The sequence below is a fragment of the Spea bombifrons genome, chromosome 7 (genome assembly GCF_027358695.1).
Source record: "Spea bombifrons isolate aSpeBom1 chromosome 7, aSpeBom1.2.pri, whole genome shotgun sequence".
NCBI classification, from domain to species: Eukaryota; Metazoa; Chordata; class Amphibia; order Anura; family Pelobatidae; genus Spea; species Spea bombifrons.
In genome coordinates this window covers 7,098,078-7,125,000 of record NC_071093.1, presented here as the reverse complement: position 1 = coordinate 7,125,000, position 26,923 = coordinate 7,098,078, and the positions used below count along the sequence as shown (strand labels likewise).

The window sequence follows — 26,923 nt, the reverse complement described above, 5'->3', positions numbered from 1 at the left end:
AATATTTGTCATTTGTTGTGTTTTTACTATTTTACAATTTTTTACTATTTACTCTTAATATGCGGTCAACGCAGTATTTTGTACATGTATTTTTTCAGACTAATTAATCAGATCAAATGGTTTGTCACTTATGTTCTTGAACCTCTCAGAAAGCAGTGAGGTTCTAATGATGGCGATGGCACATACAGAGGAGAGTAAAAATAGCTTCTGCAGCTCGCTGGGGGTATTTTGCTTCCTCTCAAAAAGGACTGCAGGGTATCACTTTTCAACATGTTGCAAAAGGTGCAGAATTCTAATCATATCCATTTTTTTTCTAGTTATGTCAAGAACTTTTCTTATGGCATTCCAGATTTTACAGCATTGTTAATTTCTGCTGAGAAAGCGTACATAGTAGAGGTTTTATTCTTGGTTGTATACGATCTCCCAACCATCCCATCTTACAGGGACTGTAAGAATTGTTGGTAGCTCTCCTACTGTCCTGTCGAGCTGCCTCACTATCAGCGGGGATAATGGGCTATTGGGGTAGATCCTCGGTACTTGGCTATCTCATGAGGCGTTGAAGATGAGCGCCATGGGGTGGCTCTTCGGGACAGATAGGTGAGCAGTCCTGTCCATGGCCACACCCCCCCCAACAAAGGTTGGCACCTGAAATGTTGGTGGGGTACACAGGCCTGGATGCGCCATCTGGCACACTGGGAAAATGCCACATACTTATCCTTACTGTGGCTCTAGCGGCCATCAGGTTCTGCAGCCGCTGGGTGGAAACACTCAGTCTGACGCTGCTAATAAAAGCCCCATCTCATGCGGTTGCACGTATCCAGCCGGTGGGTGTCTGTATGCCATTTAGCGGCTGCTGCCCGTAAACTGCCAGGGCCGCCTAGTCATCTCCAGTCTGGCCCTAGGGAAATACATAAAGTCTTAAAAATGAAGACACGCTTGTGCTCTCAGGACAAAAATAGGGCTGAAATCATATTGAGTTATTTAGTAAACTTTGAATCATAACCTTATGATTGACTTTGCCCTTTGTAGGGGTCACATCAGCTCTCCTTGTTTAAGAAACACAGGAGTAAAGGACGGTAAAGCCAGGGAGATGAAATGTTTCCCCACCACAACCATCACACAAATTTCGAACCTGCATTATAGACTGACCAGATATCCCCGTTTCTAGTGTTCCACTCCTTTACCGAAACTTTTGCCCCCCCTGTTAATATTTGCCCCCCCAAATTTTCCACGGAAAGTCTTTTAAGTCTAACAGTCAATTATATTTTAAAATTCGTATCCACTTGCTTTTATGGCTTTAACGGCATTTAAAGTTATAAATATCCTCGCTAGCTGGGGAAGTTACACCATTGCTATTAACTGTGCTAAAAATGTATCTGTGTTTTAAGTTTCTATATCAGAAAAACTATAAACACTATAAAATAAATAATTCCTTTATCATAGATACACTTTGTAGAGAGTTAAAGCTGCCAAGCCCTACAAGAAAAGATATCTTATGTGAAATAAAAATAAGAGGAAATAAAATCAATGCTAAAACAATTGGAAAGTATTACATTTTTTGTTTAGATTTTTATTTTCTAGACAATTGTTGAATACATTTTAACTGTTTTGGTGGTTTTTTTCGTTGTTGACACCCCGGTTTCTTGTGTTTACTGTAGTGGAAATTTCCATCAGAAACCCATAATGCAGTTCTTAAAATTTTACATTTTAACCTAGAATTGTTTTCTAAACCTTTAACATCTTAGGTGAAAATAGATCTATATTTTCTTTTGTCAACTTTGATAAGTTATAAATCAAGCAATTCTATTAAATGTTTTCAAATTAAATTTGTATTTGCTTTAACTTTTAATTCACTTTTTTTGAATGCAAAACAAAAAAATATTTTCCAAACATAAATGCAACATATTAACAAAAAAGGTAAAATGTGGGCCGTATAAAAATATATAAAAGTACCCAATACTGAAGAACAAAATTTTTATAAATAATACTTACATAACTGCAGTGTGAAAATTTGAACAAAAATAGTGTTAGTGATAGCTCTCCCTCCCTCTCTCTCCCTCTCTCTCTCTCTCTCCCTCGCTCTCTCTCTCCCTCTCTCTCTCTGTAATGATACATTATCTGCAGCAAATAATTCTACATTTATTTGTGATGATGTCAAGGTGACAATGACTGCAACCCCAGGGCACCTGCCTGTTGTGTAACTGGAAAAAATGATTCAGCTGTCAATGGCTAATGAGCAAAAATAACTGACCAAATCCTCGATACCCATCCAACAGATGAGTAGCTACAGAGAGGAACGTAAATTACTATTCCCTCTATTTTATGTTATGATTCTTTATTTTGAGGTTACGGAGACATTTTATTAGAAAAGGAAAAGCATGCTTGAATTGTAAAGATTAATCACTGGATAAAAGCTTATTTTGGTCACTATATTTACTGCTGGTGTAACATTATTAATGTTCAATTTACCTTTCCTTTGGAATTAAAATAAAAGGGCAATGATTTATTTTAACCTTAACAAACACCTGGTAACCGTTGTGCGGAGCTCTGTTTCAAAGTCAAAGTATGGTTTATAAACTACATATAACATAAGACAATGAAACAAACTATATTTACAGAATATCTAAAGGGCCGGTAATATTTTGATTTAAATTAGGAATGAAAAATCATATTTAGAGTACTTTTAAGTATGTAGTTACAAATTATAATACTTGGTTGTTTTTAGTTTTATTTATTTATTTTGTGGCTGATATGGTTTATCTCTATGCGGCCGATCCCAGTTTATCCACATTTGTGCGTTCTATAGTCTCTTTTCATGATTAAAAATATACCTGTCCTCTGAAATCACAAAAGATGCAACTTTAAGCCTTGTAATTTTTTATTCATGTTTTTTTCTTCACAATTGTGAATTTTCTTTCTATTTATATTAAGGAATTATTAACTCTTTAATCAAAACAAGCGCATTTTTGGTAGTACTTCCACTTTTATATATTATCCTATATATTTTGTATATTCAATTCTAATATAAATGTAAATACATTTTTTACGAAAATGTATAGTCAACTCCATAGGGTAATAAATAATTGTGTAATTACAGGCTTTTTCTTTCTAGATTTCTAGTCTTGGTTTTTATCTCATTATTTATTTTAAATTGAGCTATTCGGTTCCCTAATAGACTTTTAAAGACCAGGGTAGTCCCGGTCACCGTAGACGTACTCAGGCATCAGGTTGCAGTATGTGCTATGCGGGGTAGACTCGAAATAACCTCCCACTGTAAGTGAGGCCGGTAGACCCTGGAATCGCCGGAGGTTAATTTTATATCAAGGATTCCATTGCCAACATACACACCCACCTTCAGCTCACTCTTCCCACTTGTGCTGATTGTACTGGAAAAACTGGTACAGGTTGGGCATGGAGGAGGAAATTGGAAGCGTTGTTCAAATGACCGGTACTGGTGGTGGTCAAAGTCAAGTATACTGTACGTTTTATAGTATAATCCACTTTAAAATATAAAAAAGCACTTGATAACCCTGTCTCTTGCCCATAAACTGTACTAACAAACTTACAGATACAGACGTCTTTTTATCATCACCTGAGTGAGGAGTACAAATAGAAACATAGAATTTAATGGAAGATTACATCTGGTCTGGCCGTTTTTTCCTGATGTAAAGACTCAGACCTCAAGCAGAGGTTTTAGTCTTTATATCTCCTTTACTGTATTAGCATCTACCGTATCTGCTACCAGGAGGATGTGCTTTGCAGAAGAAATTTGTATTTTTCTTTTCTAAATGAAAGTAATTGTTAAAAGCCGCATTACTCATTGGAATATACTATCTCTTTATAGTATTATGAAGAAACGATCATTGAAGATGGTGGATTTGAGGTGGAGGAGGTAAGACAACGACAGAAAGCCATCCATAGCCAGCATTCATCGCCCCTCATTTAACGCTCAAAATGTTTTTTTCTCATTATAAACTATCCAGTCTTCCTAATATTAAGTTATCTAATGGTCCTGATTACACGAGACACATTCAACCGCTGTCATCCCTTGTAGACAGGCCTGGACCGACCATCTAGCACACTGGGATAACTCTGTGTGGTCCACTGGCCATCGGCGCCCCATACTCACGTGATCTGCCACTCCAGTATAAAAGCATTACGTGTGGCCGAGCATATCCATCTGCACTTATGACATCAGGCGCCCGCTGGCCTTAAAGTGATATGGCTGTCTGGTGATTCCCCGCCCCGCCCTGCCCTGATTGTAGAGATCATCAGTTTCCATAAATCCCCTATTATAGAAAGAACGTATATAACCCTGACTAGGAAATGAACTGTTGACAAGGAGCATTACTGACTCAACTGTGCCTCATACTTTTTGATGGGGACACATAATGGTCATGTGACACAAAGGCAGCCAAGGATATGCTGTTGTCATAGAAACTGAAAAAATAGCTTCTCAAAAGTTAGTGTGTTATTTCTGTATGATTAAACTTTCAAAGAAAAAAATAGAATTGCAGCTAAGGTTTATTTGCTTAACATACTAAAGAGTTCAATTGTTTTGTCTAATTGGAACAGCATGTTTACGATTTGTCCTCAAACCCATTAAAAACAATACATTGTGAGCCTGTACATGTACGGCCTTTGTCATGAAGGGGATAATAATTGTGAGATAATGCTAAAATAACATTTTAATGTTTATTATGGGAAAAGCAGCTTTCAGTCAAAAAAAACTGATTATTGCAGAGTATGCGGTGATACATTTTTTATTGGACTAACATAATATTTAAAAGACAAGCTTTCAAGAGTTATCCTCCCTTCATCGGGTCCGACGCAATGCTGATGATTCTTTGCTGATTCTACAGAGGGGCGAGCGCTGATTGCTTTTTGCCAAGTTAAGGGATTAAATTAGAAATGAGTTATCTTAAAACAAGTGAAATAAGATAAAATAGAGGCAGTGGTAAAAATGTGTATACAGGAGCTTATTGCTAAAATATACTTACTAATAGCCTCCTAAACTAGCACAGATTGGTAATATGAATGAAAAGTTTACAATGAAGAACATTAATAACCTGCAGACAAGAGTAGCTATAATGATTAAAAGGCAACAGGTAATGGTGGCCTGCTTAGCGCCGTTGTGCCTTAAATAAGAACAGCTTGACTTGTGAAGTAACAATGTTAAAACGTAAAACGAAGAAAAGCACACCTAACATATGTCTGGGTTTTTTTAGCCAAAGGCAGCTGCCCCGAAGGCGGTTGAAGCAGCTGTCACTCCCAGCCAACCTGCCAAGAAGAGAATTAAGAAGAAAGTGGACACCACTAAGTTCATGACGCCATACTTAGCACACAGCAAGAAAATGCAAGACATGTTCAGCCAGGTAATAAGTTATGCATTAGCCCTAAATTTACCTGTGAACCCATATCGCCCTCTACTGGAGACGTGCAATACTTCTACTACCTTTAAGGTATTAATTCCAGGGATGGAGATCACATCGGCTGGATATTAGCTGCTAATCCCGTGTCTGTAGAAACTTTAGTTAGTTGTTAAGATAATGGTCTTTTTTTGTAGACATGGATGTGTAAAGCCACGATTTTATAGGTGAAATATTAATGTAAGAGATTCACAGTGTTAACTTTTGATGAGCCTACCCTGTCATGACCTGCGGTGCTTATTGACCCTCCTCTGACTATAATTGATTCCAGAATAAGTACAAAGAGCAGTATCAGAAGTTAAAGGGAGAACCCTTTGCCAGCACAACTGATACTCCTGAGCTCCGCAGGATCAAAAAGGTCCAAAACCAGCTGAGCGAGGTATGTGAAGCCGGATCTGTACCGTACACTTATATTACAGGGACGAACTTGCCCTGCTTTCAAAGAGTAAAAATACAATGTTTTGCACAACACGAGAGCAGTAGGATGGAGCTACTGCTTAGTTATAATAACTACTTACCACTGAATAAAATGGAACTCTGAGCAAGTGCCTTATGATAAAGTTGACCCTTCACAGGTGAAGTATCGTATGGATGGTAACATTGCCAGAACCAACTGCCATGTTGATGAAAAAGCAAGAGACATTGAGCATGCCAAAAAGGTGTCCCAACAAGTGAGCAAGGTAAGTCTCATTATTACTGTTACTATATGACGATGAAGGAAATGTTATCTGTTTTATCCTCAAAATGAAAAACCTCAATATTGGTACCTTTCTTTGTGATAGGTTTTGTACAAACAGAATTGGGAAGATACTAAGGAAAAGTACCTGTTACCCCCTGATGCACCGGAGCTTGTGCAAGCCGTGAAGAACACTTCTATGTTGAGCAAAGTAAGTTAATCTGCCTACTATATTGTTAAATTAGTGATCAGGGTTACTAGTTGTGCAATAAAACACTTTTGAGTTAGCAGTGAATGGAAGAATGTTTACGTAGCTAGCAGACATTGCCAGATATTCAGTTATGCTAGCAAGCAGATACTTGGTTTAATTAGCATGCAGAAACCGCCAGAACTTTGCTAGCAAGCAGACGTTGCAAAGATTGTAAAAAAAATTAATTACATACGCAAGCAAAAAGCGATTGCAAAAAGTTTACTTATGCTAGGAAACAGAAATTGTAAGAAGTTTACTTATTCCAGCAAGCAAAGATTAAAAAAAAATACTTATGCTAGCAAGCAGATAAAAAGGTTACCTATGCTAGGAAGCAGAGATTATTAGAAGTTTACTTATGCTAACACACAGGGATTGCTAGAATTGTTTACTTTTGCTAAAAAGCATAAATGTTTATCATGCTAACAAGCAGAGATTAAAAGAAGTTTACTCATGTTTGCAAGCGGGCATTGCGAGAAGCTTACTTATGCTATCAAGTAGAGGTTGCAAGAAGTTTAATTAATACTCGCAAGCAGAAATTGCCAGATGTTTTCTTATGCTGGCAAGCAGAAAGTACAAGATGTTTACTTATGCTAGCAGGCAGAGATTGCAAGATGTTTACGTATGCTAGCAAGCAGAAATTGCAACATGTTTACGTATGCTAGCAAACAGAAATTAAAGGAAGTTTACTTTTTCTTGCAAGCAGACATTGCAATAATTTTACTTGTGATAGCAGGTAGAGATTTCCAGATGCTTACTTACGCTAGCAAGCAGATATTTCCTAATGTTTACTCATGCCAGCATGTAGACATTGCAAGAAGTGTATTTATGCTAGCAAGCAAAGTTTTCCAGATTTCTTATTGTTTTCCAAAATAAATAATACATAAAATCTTTTTCCCTGAAGAAACTGTATACCGCAGATTGGGAAGAGGACAAATCCACGTATTTCCCTTATTCTGACAGTCCGGAGCTAAGGAGAGTTGCACAGGCTCAAAAAGCACTGAGTGATGTGAGTATCATATATCTATGTCCATAACACTTCTTTAACCAAATATAGCAAGTGTTCTTTTAGAATTATCTTTTTTTCTTTGTTTTATAATACAAAATAATAAAACATATTATATAACAAAGCACAAAAAGTGTAAATGCTGCTTTAAGGGTAATTATGATACAATTCTGTTTTGTTTCCAATATCAGAATGTGTTTAATGAATAGTTTTAATGGATAGTGTTGCAATATTTTATTTTATTCCTGTCTCTTAAAATAATTGAGAATGACAGTAGATGTTCCAGAGAAAATAATATATTCTAAAATTCACTTGGAGTCAGCAGCGACTTAAATGAATAACTTTTTTTTTTTTAGATAAATTATAAAAAAGGATTTGATGAACAAAAGCTTCAGTTCACATCACTGGCTGATCGACCTGATATTGAAATGGCCAAGAAGGTGACACAGCAGCTCAGCGATGTAAGTCTTATCACAATTTTACTGTTTATTAGGAGGATTAGGATGACCCCATCTTTACTTCCCTCCCATGTTTCCAAACATTTCTGTTGGTCAGAGAGGGATACTTTGATTTAGGAAGTGTGGCTGAATTTATAATTACAGTTTGTGTTGCTTCTAGACACAAAATTGTGCCTTTTAGGGCTATAGAACACTGTGATACACAGCAAACATTCTTGGAAAAAAGAGAATCTGGAGCCGAGTATCAGGAACAGTTTGGAACAACCAAGTAGCGGCTGCTAGGCTAGGTCATTACTTGAAGTTGTGGAACAGAGGGAAGCCTTAGATCATGAGAAAAATGGAGTGCATGAACATATATTTCAATAATATTGAAATTTCGATATATCGCAGATTGAAGGAATCCAGAAAAGTCTGTCTCCTTGTTATAGTGGAATAATAAAGGAATAGCTAATGCAATACAGTAATACGGTGCTCAGACCCAACTTTCCTCTTCTTCCATCCTTCCTCGTTCCCTCCTTTAATCCTCCTTTCCATCCATTATTTAAAAAATCCATGTTCTGATCTTTATTTTGCGTATTCTGATACAGGTGAAATATCGTGAAGATTATAAGAAAAAGATTAAGGGCCATTGGAGCCAAACCCCATGCTATGACATTGCAGTGGCAAAAATGAATGCTGACAATCTGAGTGATGTGAGTATACAATATGACCCATTACATTTAACAAATTGAATAAGCTAAACACTAAATGAATTATGAAATCTAAAAAAAAACATGCGTGTTCTTCCCAACAGCGGAAGTATCATGAAGATTTCGAGAACATTAAAGACCAAATCAACTTCATGCAGACTGATACCCCTGAGTACAAGGCTAATAAGAAGGCAAGGCTGAATGCCAGCTCGGTGAGTGATTTGATGACTAGATGATGGGTGATTGCTGAGTTGTAATATTTGGGACTGGAATCCGTCAACCAACGAGAAGCAATCCCCCTCGAATATCGCCGTAATAAAATGTCTCAAAACGCTATTGGAATGCATATTGGGTTATAAATCCAGTAGAAAATAATGGAGGGTCGTACCCCAAGTACTCAATTATTAACGGATAAAACCCCATTCAGTTTTGGCAGTTTTTGCGACACTATGTCGTATTTAAATTAAATTGCACTGTAACCTGTTGATGAAGAATTTAACCTTTTGTGCTCCTTTCGATGTTGATTGTAAGAGATAACCAAGATCCTACATCTTAACATTTACAATTCACAGATTCAATACAAATCAGATTATGAGAAGTCTAAGGGACCTACAGCTTACCATACTCTTCCCGCCACAGAAAACCCTCTGCTGAAGCAGCTCCGCAAGGCTGGACGGTCTCTCAGTGATGTGAGTTCCACAAGTAGAATGTTGAAAGTCACGGGTAGCGTTCAGCGATACAATTCTAACAACATCCGTAATTTAGATTATGAAAGCATTGGCGCGTACATATTTTTTAAGACTGACGGTCACGCCATGTCATGTTGCCAATAGCAACCCCACATGAAAAACAGATAATTGCCCTTACCATAGCTCATGCAGCAGCTAGGGTGACACTTTATATAGAGTGTGGCCATCCTAGTGTGTGGAAAAGGTAATGTCTGAGTGAGTGAGAGTGTATGTGTTATCATGTGTCCTTTCTTTTCTTCCATATTCATCAGTAATGCACTTATTGTTGACTTTTGGTTTTATTTTGCTGGTATACATTATCCCAGGCAGCTCCTTTTGGGTCCTTATATAGCCTACACATGTCATATAGTGGCAGAAGGTCCCATAGAGGACCGCAGGAATGCTGCTTGTTGAGTTCTTTGCCATACGGACTGTGTCAGCTGCTTCCCCATGAGCTGAGTAGAGGCTATGTAGAAACAGCCGTTCTCATATAATCTCGAGGCAGTTCTCCATTAAAATGCCCTTCATGTAAAGTTCTCGGAGGGGAGATCTGCCTCCAGTCAATGACGATGACCTATTGATGCTGATTGACTAACATTCTTGCATTTGATATTTCTGTTCTAGAAACTATACAAGGAAACATATGAAAGAGCTAAAGGAACCAGTATTAATTACTGCGACACACCGAAGTTTCAAATTGATAATGTTCTGAAAAACTTTAGTGACGTAAGTATTCTTTCAATGTTTTTCATTAATTGGTGAGAATAGTATTTGTGGAAAATTTCAGCTGAAAATATTAAGTTATCTGTGTCCGTGCTTATGCATAACACAGATGGTTATCCCCTACTGACTCCTCAGGATCCGTGGCTGAATATCTTACACTATGGTTCAAAAGTTTGGGGTCAGTTAGCTGTTTCCCATTTGAGGCATTGCCCATGCATGGCTTTAGAACTTAGTATATTGAATTCCATGAAGGTTGTAGGGTACGTCATGTTTTAGATGTTTGACGATGTCAAGAAATGCCCACAATGAAACATTTTGCTATCACTAGCTAGCACTGCCTAATGAATCTCTAATGAATTAATTTTATGTAATATTTGTTTGTTTTCAGCTTAAATACAAAGACCATTACCAAAAGAATATACTGGGGCACTATGTTGGCAGCTATGAGGATCCATATATGTTACACTGTAGCAAAGTCTCCAACATGATGAGTAATGTAAGTGAAAACTTGTTTTGGGTAAATTGCCAAATTTAAAAAAATAAATAAATAATAATTTAAAAAAAAATAATAATAATAATAAAATATACATATATATATATATATATATATATATATATATATATATATATAAAATACTAAAAACATGTTTTTCTCTCTTTAGAAAAATTATAAAGCAGACTATGAGGAGGACAAAACAAACTTCTACTTCCCACAAACTTTAACCCAAGAATATGAAGCTGCCAAGAAATTAGATTTGTGCAAAGATGTACGTACACGAGCTGCCTGTTATCCATCTTTTAGAAGAAATAAAACAAAATGCGCATTTTTCTGTTTTGATTCACAGTTTGATTCAGTGGTTTATGTAACTGTTAAAGATCTATCAACAAGTAGCCATAATGAATTGCTTAATTAATTTATCCTTTATTCTGTTCTTGTCGAAGACACATTTTTGTGGCCAAATAATTGTACAAATATATTTTTTTACTTTTGGGGCCCGGTGATGTCTTGCAGCTGGTTAATTGCTGTATATTTCAAAAATAACTTTCAAATGAATATTAATTATTAATTTTTATTTAGTATGTCTACAAAAAACATCCGGACACAATCAAATACACGCAAGTGACCGATTCTCCTGATATGCTACAAGCGCAAGTGAACAGCAAGCAGCTCAGTGACGTGAGTCCTTATATAAATATGTGTATGTTTGTGATGCAATCATCCTACGCAAAAATGGATAAAAAAAAAATATATATTTTTGGTGTTTGGGATTTTAGAGCAACAACTGGATCGTCAGGGGAGGAGAGAAGGGCAGAGGATTTTTTTGGTTAAAATATATTCACGATTACTAGCATTTTCAAAACATTGGCTTGTTTTATACTGCTTATTTATTTTATATTGATTATATATTTCTAATGATTTATGGATTTTTTTGGGAAGGAAGTTTAATTAAATTTTAATATGGATTTTTAAAGGTATCCTGCATAGCCTTTTTATAACTGTTTGAAATAAATACATATTATTAGGATTATTTTTTTTATTTTTTTTAGTTTGTTGAAGGGTAATGATAAGTTATAAACAAGTGAAAAGAAAAACATAAATCCATAATTCATTCATTTTTCTGACTTAATTTTTCTTGTGTCATTTTAGCTGAATTATAAAGCCAAACACGAAAAAGAGAAATTTAAGTGCTCTATCCCAGCAGATTCTCCTTTCATACTCCAGTCCAGAGTGAATGCATACAACTTGAGCGATGTAAGTATTTCACTTCTCTCTATATCATGTGCGCAGTCATCGGGTCAGAGAACAGATTCCTTGGGTTCTATGGAAAACAATCCAAAAGTGGTAACATTCCCATAAAAATAGATAATGGTAATGGGAACCCGAGTCAAGTTTAGGTCATTTGAGCAACCCAACAGAAGCCGAACTTGAATGGAACTTGACAATATCCATCTCATGAGGAATTAGGTTAAAGAGCCCTAAAGTCCCAATTTTAACCAATGAGACCAAAACACAGCTGGACCTCTTTTGGCTCAAATACAAAACAAATACCATCACAAAAGTTTCAATTTTAGTACCTAGAACTTTAATTAGCTTTAGTATTGTGTTGTTTCATCTTCTTCTCTTACTGGAATCGGCCCAGCGCCTTGGCCACCACACTCACCGAAATGTTTCATTTTACAGAAATGGTACAAGTACGACTGGGATAAAGCGAAAGCAAAAGACTTTGAAATCAAGATCGACGCAATTCCTCTGGTTGCGGCAAAAGCGAACAGAAAGAAAGCCAGCGACGTAAGAATTTAACCCTTAAATCTTCCTAACATTCCGAGAACGTTCAAGATTCTGTATAACTGTGTTTTGTTTTACTTATAGGTTCAGTACAAGAAAGATTATGAACTCGGTAAAGGAAAGATGATCGGAGCTCTTAGTATTCAGGATGACCCCAAGATGCTACATTCTGTGAAAGTGGCTCATAATCAGAGTGATGTATGTTTAGCTTTAATGCGCTTTCCATGCTTACTGAACCTACGCAGCTTTATACATATTTACATGTATAGGTTACACTTACGCATGCATAGAGCAACATGATTATAATATGCCTCGTGATCGTTATACATGGGAAATGTTACAAAGTTATAACTTCAGATCTGCTGTGGTTATTTAGATTATTATTTTTTTTTTTTTACATCTTCTCTTGTCTTCATTTTAGATTGAATACAAAAAAGACTATGAAATGTCAAAGACCAAGTATACCACACCGCTGGATATGGTCGCCGTCACCAATGCCAAAAAAGCCCAGTCCATTGCCAGCAACATAGATTATAAACATCCTATTCACTCTTATTTCTACCCGCCAGACTCCGTGAGCCTCTCGTTAGCAAAGAAAGCATACACTATCCAGAGCAACGTAAGTTCATTTTGCACCCCTTACGTTATATTGTATGGTATACGGAGGTGTTTGTATGGCAGGTATGGGTTATCTCGGACTCTCAAGCTTGGTTTTTAGATCATAACTCTTGTTGATATATATAAGGAACATACAGTTTTTCAAGTTCTGGAGACATTTGGAACTTTATTTCCCTAGACTTTGCTGTTCATTACAAAGGGCCATCACAGGTTTGTACGAAGGGTTGGCCCCTAATTTATAATGCGATCTTGAGTTACTCAGTCTTCCACTTTAGTAAATAAAGCCTACTATAATGTTGTGTTTTTGCAAATCTTACATCAGCTATCAGATAATTAATTAGCGTGTCATTATATAAGCATTGTCTGTAACGTGTGCTAGGAATTATTGTTAAGATAGTTGACGCTGACGGTACCTTCTCTCTTTTCTCCTCATATTTAAGATTGACTACAAATCCGACTACAACAGCTGGGTGAAAGGCTGCGGCTGGGTGCCATATGGATCCTTGGATGTAGAGACAGCTAGGAAAGCGTCCGACATCCTCGATGAGGTAACTGCTTCACAGGGTGAAAGGAGAAGCCACTTTAAACCAAGAGTTCCTAGGGCCGGGATGTCAGCCCACGTGCGGGGGCAGGAGCGCAGTGAAGTCGCGTAACGTGATGTTACGTGACCCCACAGTAATAGCACGGCTGTTTGCACGGTGTGTGTTAAAAACTTAAAAAAAAAGAGTGAGGAATGAGCTATCAGAGAGTTATGTGTGAGGGGTAAAAGAAATAATTGATACAGTGAGGTGTGATGGAGTAAGTTTTCGTGAGGGTGTAAGTGTGTGTGCTAGTGGCTATGCTAGTTACTAGGGGGGCACTAAGCTGTACCTGGCCCTCGAACCACAAGGCGCTAGCCCTTCCCTACTACTATACATGCATTTTGTTTGGTCATGATGACTTTCTGTACCATTTTCTCATTTTTTTAAATTCATTCCGTCGAACCCAACTGTGTGGCGTTGGGTTAAGTACCCCCTTTTGCCCCTTCCTCTGTTGAAACCCCCTCAGACTACTAAAAGTCTTCAAAATGAGTAATTCCCTCATAGGAGGTCCATTAGAAGGCACAATGGGTGTTATAGTCATTTAAATTATAATATCATATATATCTGTTTTTTATCCAATGGCTGCTGTCAGGGCAAAAAATATTTCCATCGGTAGCAACCAATTGTAATCAGGACCACAAATTAATCCCTGTTAAATAAATATAATTCTGTTTCTACCCTTTTACGGATAGTAAGAATATCGTTCATGTTACTTTTGTTTTTCTTGTACAGAGGAAATATCGCCAGCATCCGGATTCCATAAAGTTTACTTCCATAGAAGATGATCCTATTGTGGTTCAGTCGAAAATCAACCAGAGGCAGAGGAGTGACGTGAGTTTTATTTCCGCGTTATTATTATTATCGGAATGGGTTTGATTTACGTTTCCCCAAACAATGTTTTTCTGTATACAGAAAGAGGAAGGATGTCAAATTATTTATTCATAGATTAAATATATAAAAATATATAAAGATATGAAATGTACAAAAATATTACAGGTTCCTGCCCAAAAACGTATCGGAATCTGACGCTTGTGAGCTTATTCACTATCACCCAACTCTACTAACATATTAGAGACTCAGACACCAAAGCTGTAGAATAAGAACTTGGGGTAGCCTTTCTAATGAAGACAATTATCCTTGATAAAATGTCTTTGTTTTCACCGAACCGCCTCACATAAATGTCTGTTTCCTCCTCCAGATCCTCTATAAAGCAGAAGGAGAGAAAACCCTACACAAATATTCCCTGCCAGCAGATATACCGGAATTCATTCAAGCCCGAGTTAACGCCTATAATCTGAGCGACGTAAGGTTTTTTTCATTTTATGAATGAAAGTCACCATGTTGAGCATTTTTTTTTTTTTTTACCAAATCTCCCAAACTGACGACTTTGTCGTATCATTATTCCTTTCTTTCAGAATTACTATAAGCAAGGACTGGAAGAACTAAAGGCCAAAGGATATGATCTCAGATCGGACGCTATACCCATCAGGGCTGCCAAAGCCGCATTAAAAGCAGCTAGTAATGTAAGACAATCAAATGGAAATAATAATAAGGCTGCAGACCAGCAGAGATGGGCTTTTACTATTTATTTAGTCAGACATATTTATACTTGGCGATGCTAACGTTGTGAGGATGCAAAGTGAGAACTGTTATGGAGGTCTGTGCTGATCTCCATTGATTTTGTACCTCCCTAGGCCAGTCATGGGAGAGGATCTACTCAATGGGCCCATGCTCCCCACTGCCCATAAAAAGTGGGGCAGTTATTCCCGCCACCTATGATGCCCTACGGTTTATTGAAACTCTATTTGTTTGTCGCAGGTTCAATATAAGAAAGATTACGAGCGTCAGAAAGGAAAACTCGTTGGTTTCCGCAGCTTGCAAGACGACCCAAAGCTTGTCCATTACATGCACGTGGCCAAAATCCAATCCGAACGGGAATACAAGAAGGATTATGAGAGGACAAAGACCAAATATAACACTCCACTAGATATGGTCAATGTTGTGGGTGCTAGAAAAGCACAAGACATTGCCAGTGGTATTAATTATAAACAGCCGGTCCATCATTACACTTATCTTCCGGACGCGATGAGTGTTGAGTTGTCTAAGAAGATGATGGAGATCCAGAGTGATGTAAGTCAGAGTTCACCCTTCTAGATTGGTTCTCCATGCTACTTTATCTAAACCAACTCTCTTTTCTGTAGAACCTCTATAAATCAGATCTAGGCTGGCTGAAAGGCACCGGTTGGATCCCAATAGGGTCTCTGGATGTTGAGAAAGCCAAAAGGGCAGGAGCAGCTTTGGATGAAAAGAAATACCGTCAGCACCCTGATACCCTTAAATTTACCAGCATTGTGGACTCTCCAGTCATGGTCCAAGCTAAGACCAATGCTCTTCAGCTAAGTGATGTAAGTAGATGGAGTCATGCAGAGAAAGTGGGGCTGCTGATGTATAACCCAACGATCTAAGCCGCATTTTTCGTGATAGGGGGTGGAGGTGATTTGGGGTTAGTATTAAGTTAAACGTTTTCGGGAGCCCTTGTGACACCTTTAAGTTCCCGGTGTTCCTTTAAGAGAATCAGCTCTGTATCACGGCTAACAAAGTATAGCAACTCATTGACTTTGAATATTAAAGCATCAAGTTGCGTAGCCCTGTGAAACGTCAGCATTCCATTAGAATCACAACAAGGCTCATTTTACTGTTAGAAACAGAATCACAGAATCAGAAATAAGAATATAAACAGATATAAATACATTATCGCGATCTCATCTTTACTTCATACTCCTTTTCTTTCTGCAGAGACTTTATAAATCCGCAGGAGAGAAGACTCTCCACAAATACCATCTGACGTCTGACGTTCCTCAGTTCGTCCAAGCCAGGTTTAATGCGGCTAATATCAGTGACGTGAGTCAAATGTTCCTCTACTTGATGTTGAATTTCTCATTTTTGCCATAATTTCCTAAAAGACCCTGATTTCAATTTTAAATACCTATTCACCTCTATCTATTCATGTCTATTATTTGGCAAAGAGCCATTGCATTGTAATTGTTTGATGCCCCTACAAGACAGCATGATTGCTTCGTTATTGTGCAGTATTCCGTACAGTAAGGTTGACGGGACACTGCATAACTTCATATACGGTATAATATAATAAATATATTTGTGACATTTTGTCCCTAAGATGTATTTTTCTTCATTTGCAGACCAATTACAAACAAGACTGGCTAAAAACTATTGCCAAAGGACATCACGTTCTTGGGGATTCAATACCTATCGTAGCCGCCAAGGCTTCACGGAATATCGCCAGTGATGTAAGTGTTGCTGGATTTAATGATTCTTCCTTTTTTTCTTTATTACATGTTTTATGTGGATAAGGTAAAATCAGGACACTTTGTCTTATATGTATGTTTATATGTTATATGTTTATATCTTTCCTTTCATAAAATAATGTTTTTCTAGTACAAGTACAAGGAAGCTTATGAAAAAGCCAGAGGGAAACACGTTGGTTTCAGAAGCCTTCAGGATGACCCCAAACTGGTGCATTTCATGGCTGTGGCTAAGATGCAGTCAGACCGAGAGTACAAGAAAGACTACGAAAAAACCAAGACAAAATATCACACTCCTCTGGACATGTTCAGCATCACGGCTGCCAAAAAGTCTCAAGAAGTGGCCACGAACATCAACTACAAGCATCCAGTCCATCGCTATACATTCTTACCAGATGCAATAAGTGTCGAACGGTCAAAGAACATGATGCAAATCCAGAGCGATGTGAGTCATTTGTAACTTCTGTTGTCCATTGCGCTTTCCGTGTGTATTCCGCATCCTAACCTGTACATTCTCTTTCAGAATGTCTACAAACAAGATTATAACAATTGGTTTAAAGGCGTTGGTTGGATCCCCCTGGGTTCTTTGACAATGGAGAAGGTTAAGAAAGCCGGCGATGCTTTAAGTGAGAAGAAGTACCGTCAGCACCCCGACACCCTCAAGTTTACGAGCATCCCCGATTCAATGGATATTGTGCTGGCTCAGAGCAACACCAAACAGATGAGTGATGTGAGTGACACTTGTATGAGTTATAAATAACTTCATATAATAAAACTGTTTAACTGGAATATAGTTATTTGATATGGAGCGGAGATACATAGAATGCTGTCCGCTCAAAAAGAAATGTATCTTCGTTTAAAAGAAAGCCTGAATCTGTTTATTTTATTTTAGTTTTTTTTAATTGATTAGTATTTAGTTGTTTTGCTATATCTTGTTTTTCTTCTTCTTTTTTTTCTACAATAGATATTATAATCTTTTCATTCTTAACTTTTTTTCAATTTTTGTCTTTAGATTACTTACAAAGCAGATGGAGAAAAAGTGAAGCATAAATACACCCTGAACCCTGACGATCCTAATTTTATTCAAGCAAAAGTCAATGCCTATAACATTAGCGACGTGAGTATGCTTAGAAATAGCAATAATTGCGTGGTTAAATCTAATGACTTGAAAATAAAGTGATTTTTAATTATTTTTTGTATTTTCTTGCAGTCTAGCTACAAAGCCGATTGGATTAAACATCTTGCTAAAGGTTACGATCTCAAGCCAGACTCCATATCTGTCAGAGCTGCAAAAGCCTCAAGAAACATAGCAAGCGACGTACGTATAAGTCCTCTAGAGAAAAATCTGTTACTTTGTTTTTGTATATTAACGCTAATACAAATAATGGTATAAGAAATATGGTAACAAATAGGTAAAAATTATTAATAACGCTAAAAAGAGCCACAATAAATAGTAACAAAAAAAACTAGGACAAAAATAATTTTTTATGATATGCGACATTTCTTTTTATTCCATTCCACAGTACAAGTATAAGGAAGCTTACGAGAAAGACAAAGGCAAACAAGTCGGATTCCGTAGTCTGCATGATGACCCGAAAATGGTTCACTACATGCATGTAGCCAAAATGCAGTCGGATCGTGAATATAAGAAAGATTATGAGAAAGCCAAGACGAAATACCATACACCTGTCGACATGGTTAGCGTCACTGCGGCTAAGAAGGCCCAAGAAGCATCGACCAACATCAACTACAAGCAGCCTCTCCATGGGTATACCATGTTACCTGATGCCATGAGCGTAGAACTCTCCAGAAACAGGATGCAAATCATAAGCGATGTGAGTATTCTATCAGTGTGTCCTTTACCATTATTTACCTTATTGCCATTCTTCTTTCTAAGTCAACAAACGACAAACGCCATACGTCTATAGAAATGTAATCATAGGGTATAGAACAATGGAGCAATATTGGTTATCAAGGAGCTTTGGGAAGTGATATTATAATATTACGTAGTGAAGATTAGGATATCATACATAGTGTAAATATGAATTACAATGCTGACCGAATTCTTTTCTCATTGTGATTTTAAAGAATCTGTACAAATCCGACTTCAACAACTGGCTGAAAGGCGTTGGCTGGGTACCAATCGGCTCTCTGGATGTTGAGAAGGCGAAGAAGGCGAAAGACATCCTTAGCGAGAAGAAATACCGTCAGAGTCCTTCTCAGTGGGAATTTTCTACACCAAGTGATGGGATTGAACAATTGCTTGCAAAAAGTAACGCGCTCATATTAAATAAGGTACGGTAACTTCCAATGTGATTGCCTTTAATTAGCCCCATGCCATGTGCAAGTGGTCAATACCCAATAGTAATTACCTTATCAGCATATGTCCTCTGCTCGTATTTTTAGCTCTTGTCCTTGTTACATAAGAATTCTGATTTTTTTTTTTCCAGAGGCTATATACTGATGCCTGGGAGAAAGCAAAGACCAAAATTCACGTCATGCCGGATACTCCTGAAATTGTGCTTTCTAAAGTCAACCAAATGAATATGAGCGATGTAAGTTACTGACAAAACATTTTCTAGAAAATTCCTAGAAATTCCTATTTTTTTAATTACATAATTAATAACTGCCAATGAAACACATGTTTGCAAAGCAATAAAAACATTTTAATAATAACTTTTTTTTAGTTATTATTTATATACAAAGCAAATAAACAACCAAAATCTGCATTTTTTTGCATCAAGGTGCACTGCCTTAGTATTAGATATGCCAAAAAAAGGTGGTTCTAAATACGGCCATTTTGGAGTTTTGTAGTAAGATAAGTCAAAGCTCATATGAGACACCAAAGACACTTTATAGAGATCTGGCAGTAACGATGTATAGATCAAAAGACACACACATAGCTCCCTTCAATCAGTTGTTCTGATATTTGACTTTAGTGTATGAATATTAAATCTGCTGTTTATATCTTTCTTAGAAACTGTACCGCCAGGCATATGAAGAGGACAAGAAGAAAGGGTATGACTTAAAGCCAGATGCCATATCCATAAAAGCAGCCAAAGCATCAAGAGATATCGCCAGTGATGTAAGTTTCCGTGAATATTAGCATGAAAACAAACAACAAATTAATGCATTTTTCTTCTTTTCTTTTGGATTCATAAGCAAAAATCAGAGGTCAGAGGTCAAACACACTGTCACCTATTAGTATGCCGATAAACAGTATTGATGTGTACTTGGGTCAAGCCAGAAGTCTTGGAAGTCTTGGCATAGGACTGACTCCTTGAATTTTTTCTTACAGTACAAATACAAGCAGGCCTATGAAAAAACAAGAGGGAAACATATTGGATTCCGCAGCCTTCAAGACGACCCGAAACTGGTGCACTTCATGCAAGTGGCAAAGATGCAGTCTGACCGCGAGTATCGGAAAACCTATGAAAAATCCAAGACCAAGTTCCACACCCCTGTCGACATGTTCAGTGTTACCGCCGCTAAACAAGCCCAGAACGTGGCCACCAATATTTATTATAAGCAGCCAGTCCATCACTACAGCCTCCTGCCGGACGCCATGCCTCTAGAGCTATCCCGAAACAGAATGCAGATACAGAGTGACGTAAGTGTAGTGAATTCTTCCGATCTGTCGCTTTACCCAAATCCTACAATTTACGGTTCTCTACACTAAATATAGGAGGTCACTGATTATTAGATAGAGAATTCTGTATGCGGTAAGTCCAGGGGTAAATGTTTTTGTGGTGGAAAGTGTACTGGCATATTAATATCGGATAGATTAGAAAGAGGACCACCAGTGGACCAGAAAGGACCAAAAAAAGTTGCAGAAGAATAAAAACATAGATAACAATTCTGAATGCAGATCATTGGAGTCCAGATAGTGTATTTGCTGCATTCTCTAGTCATTCCTAAACATATTTATGTGACACTAATACCTAATTCACCTTGTGCTCTACTTTGGCCTTAATACAGTTTGATAGAATTTTCATATTGTTGATTCGATACTTATCTTATATTTATGTTTCTTTCTTTTTCTTCATGACAGAATCTCTACAAATCGGAGTATAATGAGTGCATGAAAGGTGTTGGATGGATTCCTTATGGCTCTCAGGAAGCCGAGAAGAATAGGAAAGCTATGGATATACTCAATGAAAAGAAATACCGTCAGCATCCTGACACCTTAAAGTTTACTAGCATACCAGACTCTATGGAAATGGTTTTGGCAAAAAGTAACGCTCAGATCATGAATAAGGTAAGTGTGTGTATATCAGCAGACATTAGTATGTATCTAGTATGTGGGGTTCTTATTTACATTCTTTAATTCCTTCGTAGAACTTGTACAAACAAGCTTGGGAGAAAGACAAGACTACAATCCATGTTATGCCTGATACGCCAGAGGTTCTTTTGGCCAAGTCGAATGCCTTCAACATCAGCGAGGTACGTCATGTAGACCTAGTGAATTGACCCAGATGGGTTAGCTTCCGGTGCTTCACATCACGCTAGAATTCAAATAGATGTTTGGGATTCTCAGTGTGCCCATGGTTGGTGTCCAATATAAGCCCCGCACTCAAGGGACAAGATCTCTGCTAATTCTAACTCGCAATGACATTAATTTGCAGAAAAATTACAGACAAGCTTTGGAGGAATCAAAGAAGAAAGGATATGACCTCAGGGCTGATGCGATCTCCATCAAAGCTGCGAAGGCTTCCAGAGACATTGCCAGCGATGTGAGTTTGATGAATTCCGTATTCTGCACATGGTGCAACTAGATACTAGTGTGCTCTGCTTACTTTTAAAGTGCATTCACCACGTCTTTGTCGTTAACAGTATAAATACAAGAAAGCACACGAAATGGACAAGGGAAAAATGGTTGGATTCCGAAGCCTGCAAGATGATCCCAAACTCGTTCATTTCATGAACGTGGCAAAGATGCAGTCTGAGCGGGAGTATCACAAAGACTACGAGAAGACCAAAACAAAATATCATACCCCCCTGACAACCTTTAGTGTAATGGCAGCCAAGGATGCCCAAGCAATTGCATCCAACGTGAATTACAAGCATCTGATACATAAATATTTCCTGCTTCCGGATGCAATGCCACTTCAGCTGGCAAAGAATATGAATCAGATTCAGAGTGATGTAAGTTTCCGATATGTGTATTTAATTTTTGAAACTTGTGCTGTATACCAAAACTCCGGGGGTGTTTTTGGTAGAAGCTTTCATTCCGCCATTAACCTAAAAATTCACTATTTAGGTGAATTAAAAACATACAAATAGTAAAAACTATGACTTTGAAAGAAACCTGGTCTTAAAATTATATATTTTAAATCGCCCTGATCTTTCGATCTCTAGATCTGACAAAAATATCATAGGTTTTTGGTTTAATCTCTGTTGTAAAATCCTGAGGGCAGGTCTGAAGCCATTACCCTATATAACTTATCATAGTTAAACTTATACCTTAAATAACATGCGATTCAGTGTTATGCATGTAATTATTGTTTTTTTTTTTTGATACTTTTTCCTACAGATTGAATACAAAGTAGACTACAAGACATGGTATAAGGGAATGGGATGGAGTCCGCTGGGCTCTCTGGATGTTGAAAAGTCCAAAAAAGCCACCGAGATAGCAAGTGATTCCAAATACAGACAACACCCGAGCCAATTCCGATTCTCTAAGATGACCGATTCCATGGATTTGGAGCTGGCCAAGCAGAATGCCCAGACTATGAACAAGGTCAGAAGCCTTTAAACGTTTTAAACCTTATGACCGTATTGGGGTAACACTCTTATATTATACAGTAACACTGTTTGGATTCATATTGGAAAACGTATGGCATAGATGTATATCTTAAGAATACAATGAGGAAAAAGTATTGTTGATATATCTATGAGTTAATGCCTTCGGAATGCAGTATGTCTTTGGACCCCCAACCAAATAACATACACAAATAACAACACCCAAATGCACACTCACACCATACACTAACACACGCACACACTCTCTCTCTCCTCTTCCAGGGGCCGATTGCTCTAGGCTCACCCCAGACACCATACTCTGACAAACACACTCATTCTTAACAACATACACTGGTACACATGCTAACACCATAAGCTCTTACTAATACCATCCGTGCACACACACACACGCTAACACCATGCACTTACCCCAACACACTCTCTCACACTTACATATACATCCACACATACTTCATCTCTTTCTTTCTCCTCCCTTTCTCCTCTCCTCCATCTCCTCCTCTCTCCTTTTTCCCTCTTCTCCTCCCCTCCGTCTCACATCTACTGTGTGATCTCCCTATACTTCTGCAGGGATATGGGCCGCACAGGGCACCTCTGGTACTCTGCCGCTGTTACCAGAATGCCTGGCTACGATGTGGCAACTGCACCCACCTTAGTGCACCCCTGTGTATACCTGATTTGTTTTTGGTGCTATAATAACGGAATCATTTTTTGTTACATTCAACAGCGCCTGTATACTGAGGCCTGGGAGAAGGATAAGACAAAGATCCACGTGATGCCGGACACACCAGAAATTCTACAGGCAAAACAAAACATGATCACATTTAGCCAGGTATGTGCCAACACTATGAATGGCTTATCTATACTGTACATGGTAAACCCTAAATATTAAAGCATATGACCAATGGTATTATAGCCCAAACATGCTACTAATTGCCAGAATGTACACATACCCCAAAGCATTAAGGAAAAATACACAAAAAAATCAGCCTATGTTTTTTTTTTTTTTTTTTACATTCGCTTTCCAATGTTTTTATTTTATGTTTTAGAAACAATACAAACTCGGATGGGAGGAAGCAGTTAAAAAAGGCTACGACCTAAGACCCGATGCAATTACAATTAAAGCGGCCAAGGCTTCTAGGGATATTGCAAGTGACGTAAGTATCCTGACCTAGGCCTTTATATTGTAACCTTGAACCCTGATTATTTATTATTCATTTAAATTAAAAAAAAGTATTTAAAAAAAAAAACATTTTATTCAGGTATATTTATGTGAACATATTAAATAGTATTTAGTGAATGTTAAGGCAGACGGACTGGAAGGAGCGGTTATTTAGTATTCTAATGAAAGTTACATTTGTATTGAACAGGTTCCCAAAATTCTACATTTTACAGATTCAAAATGACATCTATTTCGTAGAAATGCACCTCATTTGTACATCATGCTATTCTATAAAGTTGTAATGATAATATGTATTTCACACAAAATGGATATTTAGAAATCTAGAAAAAATAGTTTTTTTTTTCTTTGAAAAATACTGATTTTCAATGCATGAAATCCCCATGTTTGTGGGTTGGATGCATTAAATTTATATATTTTTTTTATCCCCCTCTAGTATAAGTATAAAGCAGCTTACCGCAAGCAACAAGGCCACCATGTTGGCTTCCGCAGCCTACAGGATGACCCTAAGTCTGTGTGGGCCATGCACGTGGCCAAAATCCAGAGCGACAGAGAGTACAAGAAGGACTACGAGAAATGGAGGACGAAGTATAACACGCCAGTGGACATGCTGGGCTTCCTGCTGGCTAAGAAATGCCAGGCATTAGTCAGCGATATCGATTATAAGCGCATCTTACACAACTGGACTTGCCTGCCTGATCAAACATCATTCGTACAAGCCCGGAAAGTTTATGAGATACAGAGTGACGTGAGTATTATCAGATACTGACAAAGTCCTAGAAGTGCTGCTGACCATAACTACAAGGACGTGGATTTCTTAAATTTTTTTCAAAATGGTTGCAAGTGACACGTTGAAATAATAGGGTGCCATCATCATACCCAATGTTGAAGGGCAACCACCATGATCCTTTCGATTTTGGAAGGCTCATGGGAGTTGTAGTTTTCTATAGTTTGGAATGGAAAAAGATCAAAAATAAAATTAATCTCAGATTGTTTTATTGTTTCTCTAAAGCAAGTCATTTTCAAATAAATATTCCAAACAATTTAAAGAATTGGATGGGATGGAAATCTTGTCCAGGAGAAGATTGACTCAGCAATAAATATTTTTCTGAAAAAAAAATCTGTTTTGTGTTTTAGAATGTTTATAAAGCAGATTATAACGAGTTCATGAAAGGTGTGGGGTGGATTCCCTACGGATCCCAAGAAGCTGAAAAGAACAAAAAAGCCATGGACATCCTAAGCGAGAAGAAATACCGCCAGCACCCCGAGACTCTGAAATTTACTAGTATTCCCGACTCTATGGAGCTGGTTCTGGCTAAAAATAATGCGGAAATTATGGACAAGGTTCGTCTTCTTTTATGTTACATAAAACCCACATGTAGCTGTTTTTGCCTGTTTCTCTTCTTTTTGCACGCCTTGATCACCACAGGTAGAGGGAATTGCTAAAGTGGGCGTTACATGGGTGTCATGGCATATAATGTGTGGGTTATCAATAAGTTCATTGGTTTAAAGAAATTTTCTAAGGGTCTTCATTTGTGTTGTTTAATGCAATTGTGAATTATTATTGAATTTTTGATTTATATTTTGCAGAAACGTTACATAGAAGCCTGGGAGAAAGATAAGCAGACAATTCACATCATGCCAGATACACCTGACATTCTCCAGGCTAAGCAGAACTTACTGAATACCAGTGACGTAAGTGTTTGCACTGCCTCGTTATGTACACGTCATATTCTTCCAGAAGGCGTTCTTCCAGAAGACATTCACAAATTCTTTAGTTTTACATCTGGTTGCCACAAGCTCTCTGATTGGAGCAGAATTGTAGCCAAAGGGGTCTTTTCACTAAAAAAAAGTAGAATTCCAAGACAAATAAGGGCTAACTTGACTCAACTCCCAAAACTACTCGAGATTTACTAAATCCCCAAGTGGCTTTTATAGTTTCACTTGCTACTTGATACAAATTATGTAATAGAATGTGATTCAAAATGGCCGTAGCAAATATGTGAGTTGAACATTTTACCCAACTAGAGAAAAGACCCATTTATGTATGAAGTTTCTGAATCTTCTCCATCACAGTACTTTGTAGCTAGGCTTCATTCATGTAATTTACAAAGTCCCAGTCTGGGGAAAAAGTGTTATATGCGAAACAACTCAGCCAAGACATTCTCTTTATAAATATGTCCTATTAGATATGTCCTATTTTGTGAATATGCTTTTTATAGTTCATGTACTCTGGGAGACCAAGTGTTAAATCCTGATATATAACTCAAACCAAAAGTATATTTTGCTGTAATATACAACATTTTGAATCTATAAAAGATGAATTATTTAACAGCACTGCTAACCATAAACACTAATATCAATCTTTCATTAACAGAAACTGTATAAAGCTGGGTACGAGGAGCTGAAAAAGAAAGGTTATGACATGAAAGTCGATGCCATCTCGATAAAGGCTGCAAAGGCATCAAGAGACATTGCTAGTGAGGTGAGAATTCAGTATTCACTTTTATTCCCTTGGTATCCAATGCTTTATTCTTTGAATTATTACAAATACTGGCTTTGGTTGTTTGTGAAATAATCAGCATTTATTCTGTCTTCAAATTATCCCGAAACCTGAAATATATTTTGAGATTGAAAAAAAAACTTACTATATGAAACAATTATAAAATTCAATAAATGTCTACACAAACAATGTATGGAACCTATAGTACAGCACGTTGGAATAACCTTCCTCTGTCTTTCTGCAGTTCAAATACAAAGCTGCCTATCGTCAGCAACAAGGCCACCACGTTGGGTTCCGCAGTCTTCAAGATGACCCCAAATCCGTGTGGGCTATGCACGTGGCCAAAATCCAGAGCGAGAGGGAGTACAGGAAGGAATATGAAAAGTGGAGGACGAAGTTCAATACACCCGTTGACATGCTGGGAATAGTGCTAGCCAAGAAGTGCCAGACTTTAGTCAGTGATATAGACTATAAGCACAGACTTCACAAGTGGACCTGTCTACCTGACCAGAATGACGTCGTCCAGGCCAGAAAAATATACGACATCCAAAGTGACGTAAGTATTTTTCAACAGCCAGCGTCTGCCTGTTGTCATCCAAGCTCAATACCCCAAAGAGAGTTTTGATCTATACAGTTGTGTCAATCACAATACGCATTTATGAATATGGTTTTTCCTTCTCAGACCTATCTATGAATAAAACTTGTAAAATAATCA

The 26,923-nt window shown here is 37.6% G+C and overlaps 1 protein-coding gene across 12 annotated transcripts in view; it reads left to right on the top strand.

Moving 5' to 3' along the window:
- NEB (nebulin) overlaps positions 1-26,923 on the top strand; it is an 87,592-nt gene that overhangs the window by 3,214 nt on the left and 57,455 nt on the right. For 11 of the 12 annotated variants that reach the window (XM_053470944.1, XM_053470939.1, XM_053470936.1 and 8 more), the window contains exons 4-50: positions 3,843-3,892; positions 5,229-5,375; positions 5,701-5,808; positions 6,005-6,109; positions 6,212-6,316; positions 7,257-7,361; positions 7,715-7,819; positions 8,404-8,508; positions 8,610-8,717; positions 9,078-9,194; positions 9,858-9,959; positions 10,345-10,452; positions 10,619-10,723; positions 11,035-11,133; positions 11,605-11,709; positions 12,139-12,246; positions 12,328-12,441; positions 12,665-12,862; positions 13,302-13,409; positions 14,175-14,273; positions 14,641-14,745; positions 14,858-14,965; positions 15,261-15,572; positions 15,644-15,847; positions 16,239-16,343; positions 16,643-16,750; positions 16,899-17,210; positions 17,289-17,495; positions 17,778-17,882; positions 17,976-18,083; positions 18,289-18,600; positions 18,854-19,060; positions 19,216-19,320; positions 19,743-19,850; positions 20,064-20,375; positions 20,817-21,023; positions 21,104-21,208; positions 21,391-21,498; positions 21,599-21,910; positions 22,299-22,505; positions 23,253-23,357; positions 23,575-23,682; positions 24,142-24,453; positions 24,843-25,049; positions 25,296-25,400; positions 26,083-26,190; positions 26,453-26,764. In XM_053470944.1, coding sequence (XP_053326919.1) covers positions 3,843-3,892; positions 5,229-5,375; positions 5,701-5,808; positions 6,005-6,109; positions 6,212-6,316; positions 7,257-7,361; positions 7,715-7,819; positions 8,404-8,508; positions 8,610-8,717; positions 9,078-9,194; positions 9,858-9,959; positions 10,345-10,452; positions 10,619-10,723; positions 11,035-11,133; positions 11,605-11,709; positions 12,139-12,246; positions 12,328-12,441; positions 12,665-12,862; positions 13,302-13,409; positions 14,175-14,273; positions 14,641-14,745; positions 14,858-14,965; positions 15,261-15,572; positions 15,644-15,847; positions 16,239-16,343; positions 16,643-16,750; positions 16,899-17,210; positions 17,289-17,495; positions 17,778-17,882; positions 17,976-18,083; positions 18,289-18,600; positions 18,854-19,060; positions 19,216-19,320; positions 19,743-19,850; positions 20,064-20,375; positions 20,817-21,023; positions 21,104-21,208; positions 21,391-21,498; positions 21,599-21,910; positions 22,299-22,505; positions 23,253-23,357; positions 23,575-23,682; positions 24,142-24,453; positions 24,843-25,049; positions 25,296-25,400; positions 26,083-26,190; positions 26,453-26,764 — 7,115 coding nt within the window. The remainder of the gene's footprint in view (positions 1-3,842; positions 3,893-5,228; positions 5,376-5,700; positions 5,809-6,004; positions 6,110-6,211; positions 6,317-7,256; positions 7,362-7,714; positions 7,820-8,403; positions 8,509-8,609; positions 8,718-9,077; positions 9,195-9,857; positions 9,960-10,344; positions 10,453-10,618; positions 10,724-11,034; positions 11,134-11,604; positions 11,710-12,138; positions 12,247-12,327; positions 12,442-12,664; positions 12,863-13,301; positions 13,410-14,174; positions 14,274-14,640; positions 14,746-14,857; positions 14,966-15,260; positions 15,573-15,643; positions 15,848-16,238; positions 16,344-16,642; positions 16,751-16,898; positions 17,211-17,288; positions 17,496-17,777; positions 17,883-17,975; positions 18,084-18,288; positions 18,601-18,853; positions 19,061-19,215; positions 19,321-19,742; positions 19,851-20,063; positions 20,376-20,816; positions 21,024-21,103; positions 21,209-21,390; positions 21,499-21,598; positions 21,911-22,298; positions 22,506-23,252; positions 23,358-23,574; positions 23,683-24,141; positions 24,454-24,842; positions 25,050-25,295; positions 25,401-26,082; positions 26,191-26,452; positions 26,765-26,923) is intronic. The other variant, XM_053470933.1, reaches the window with a different exon arrangement.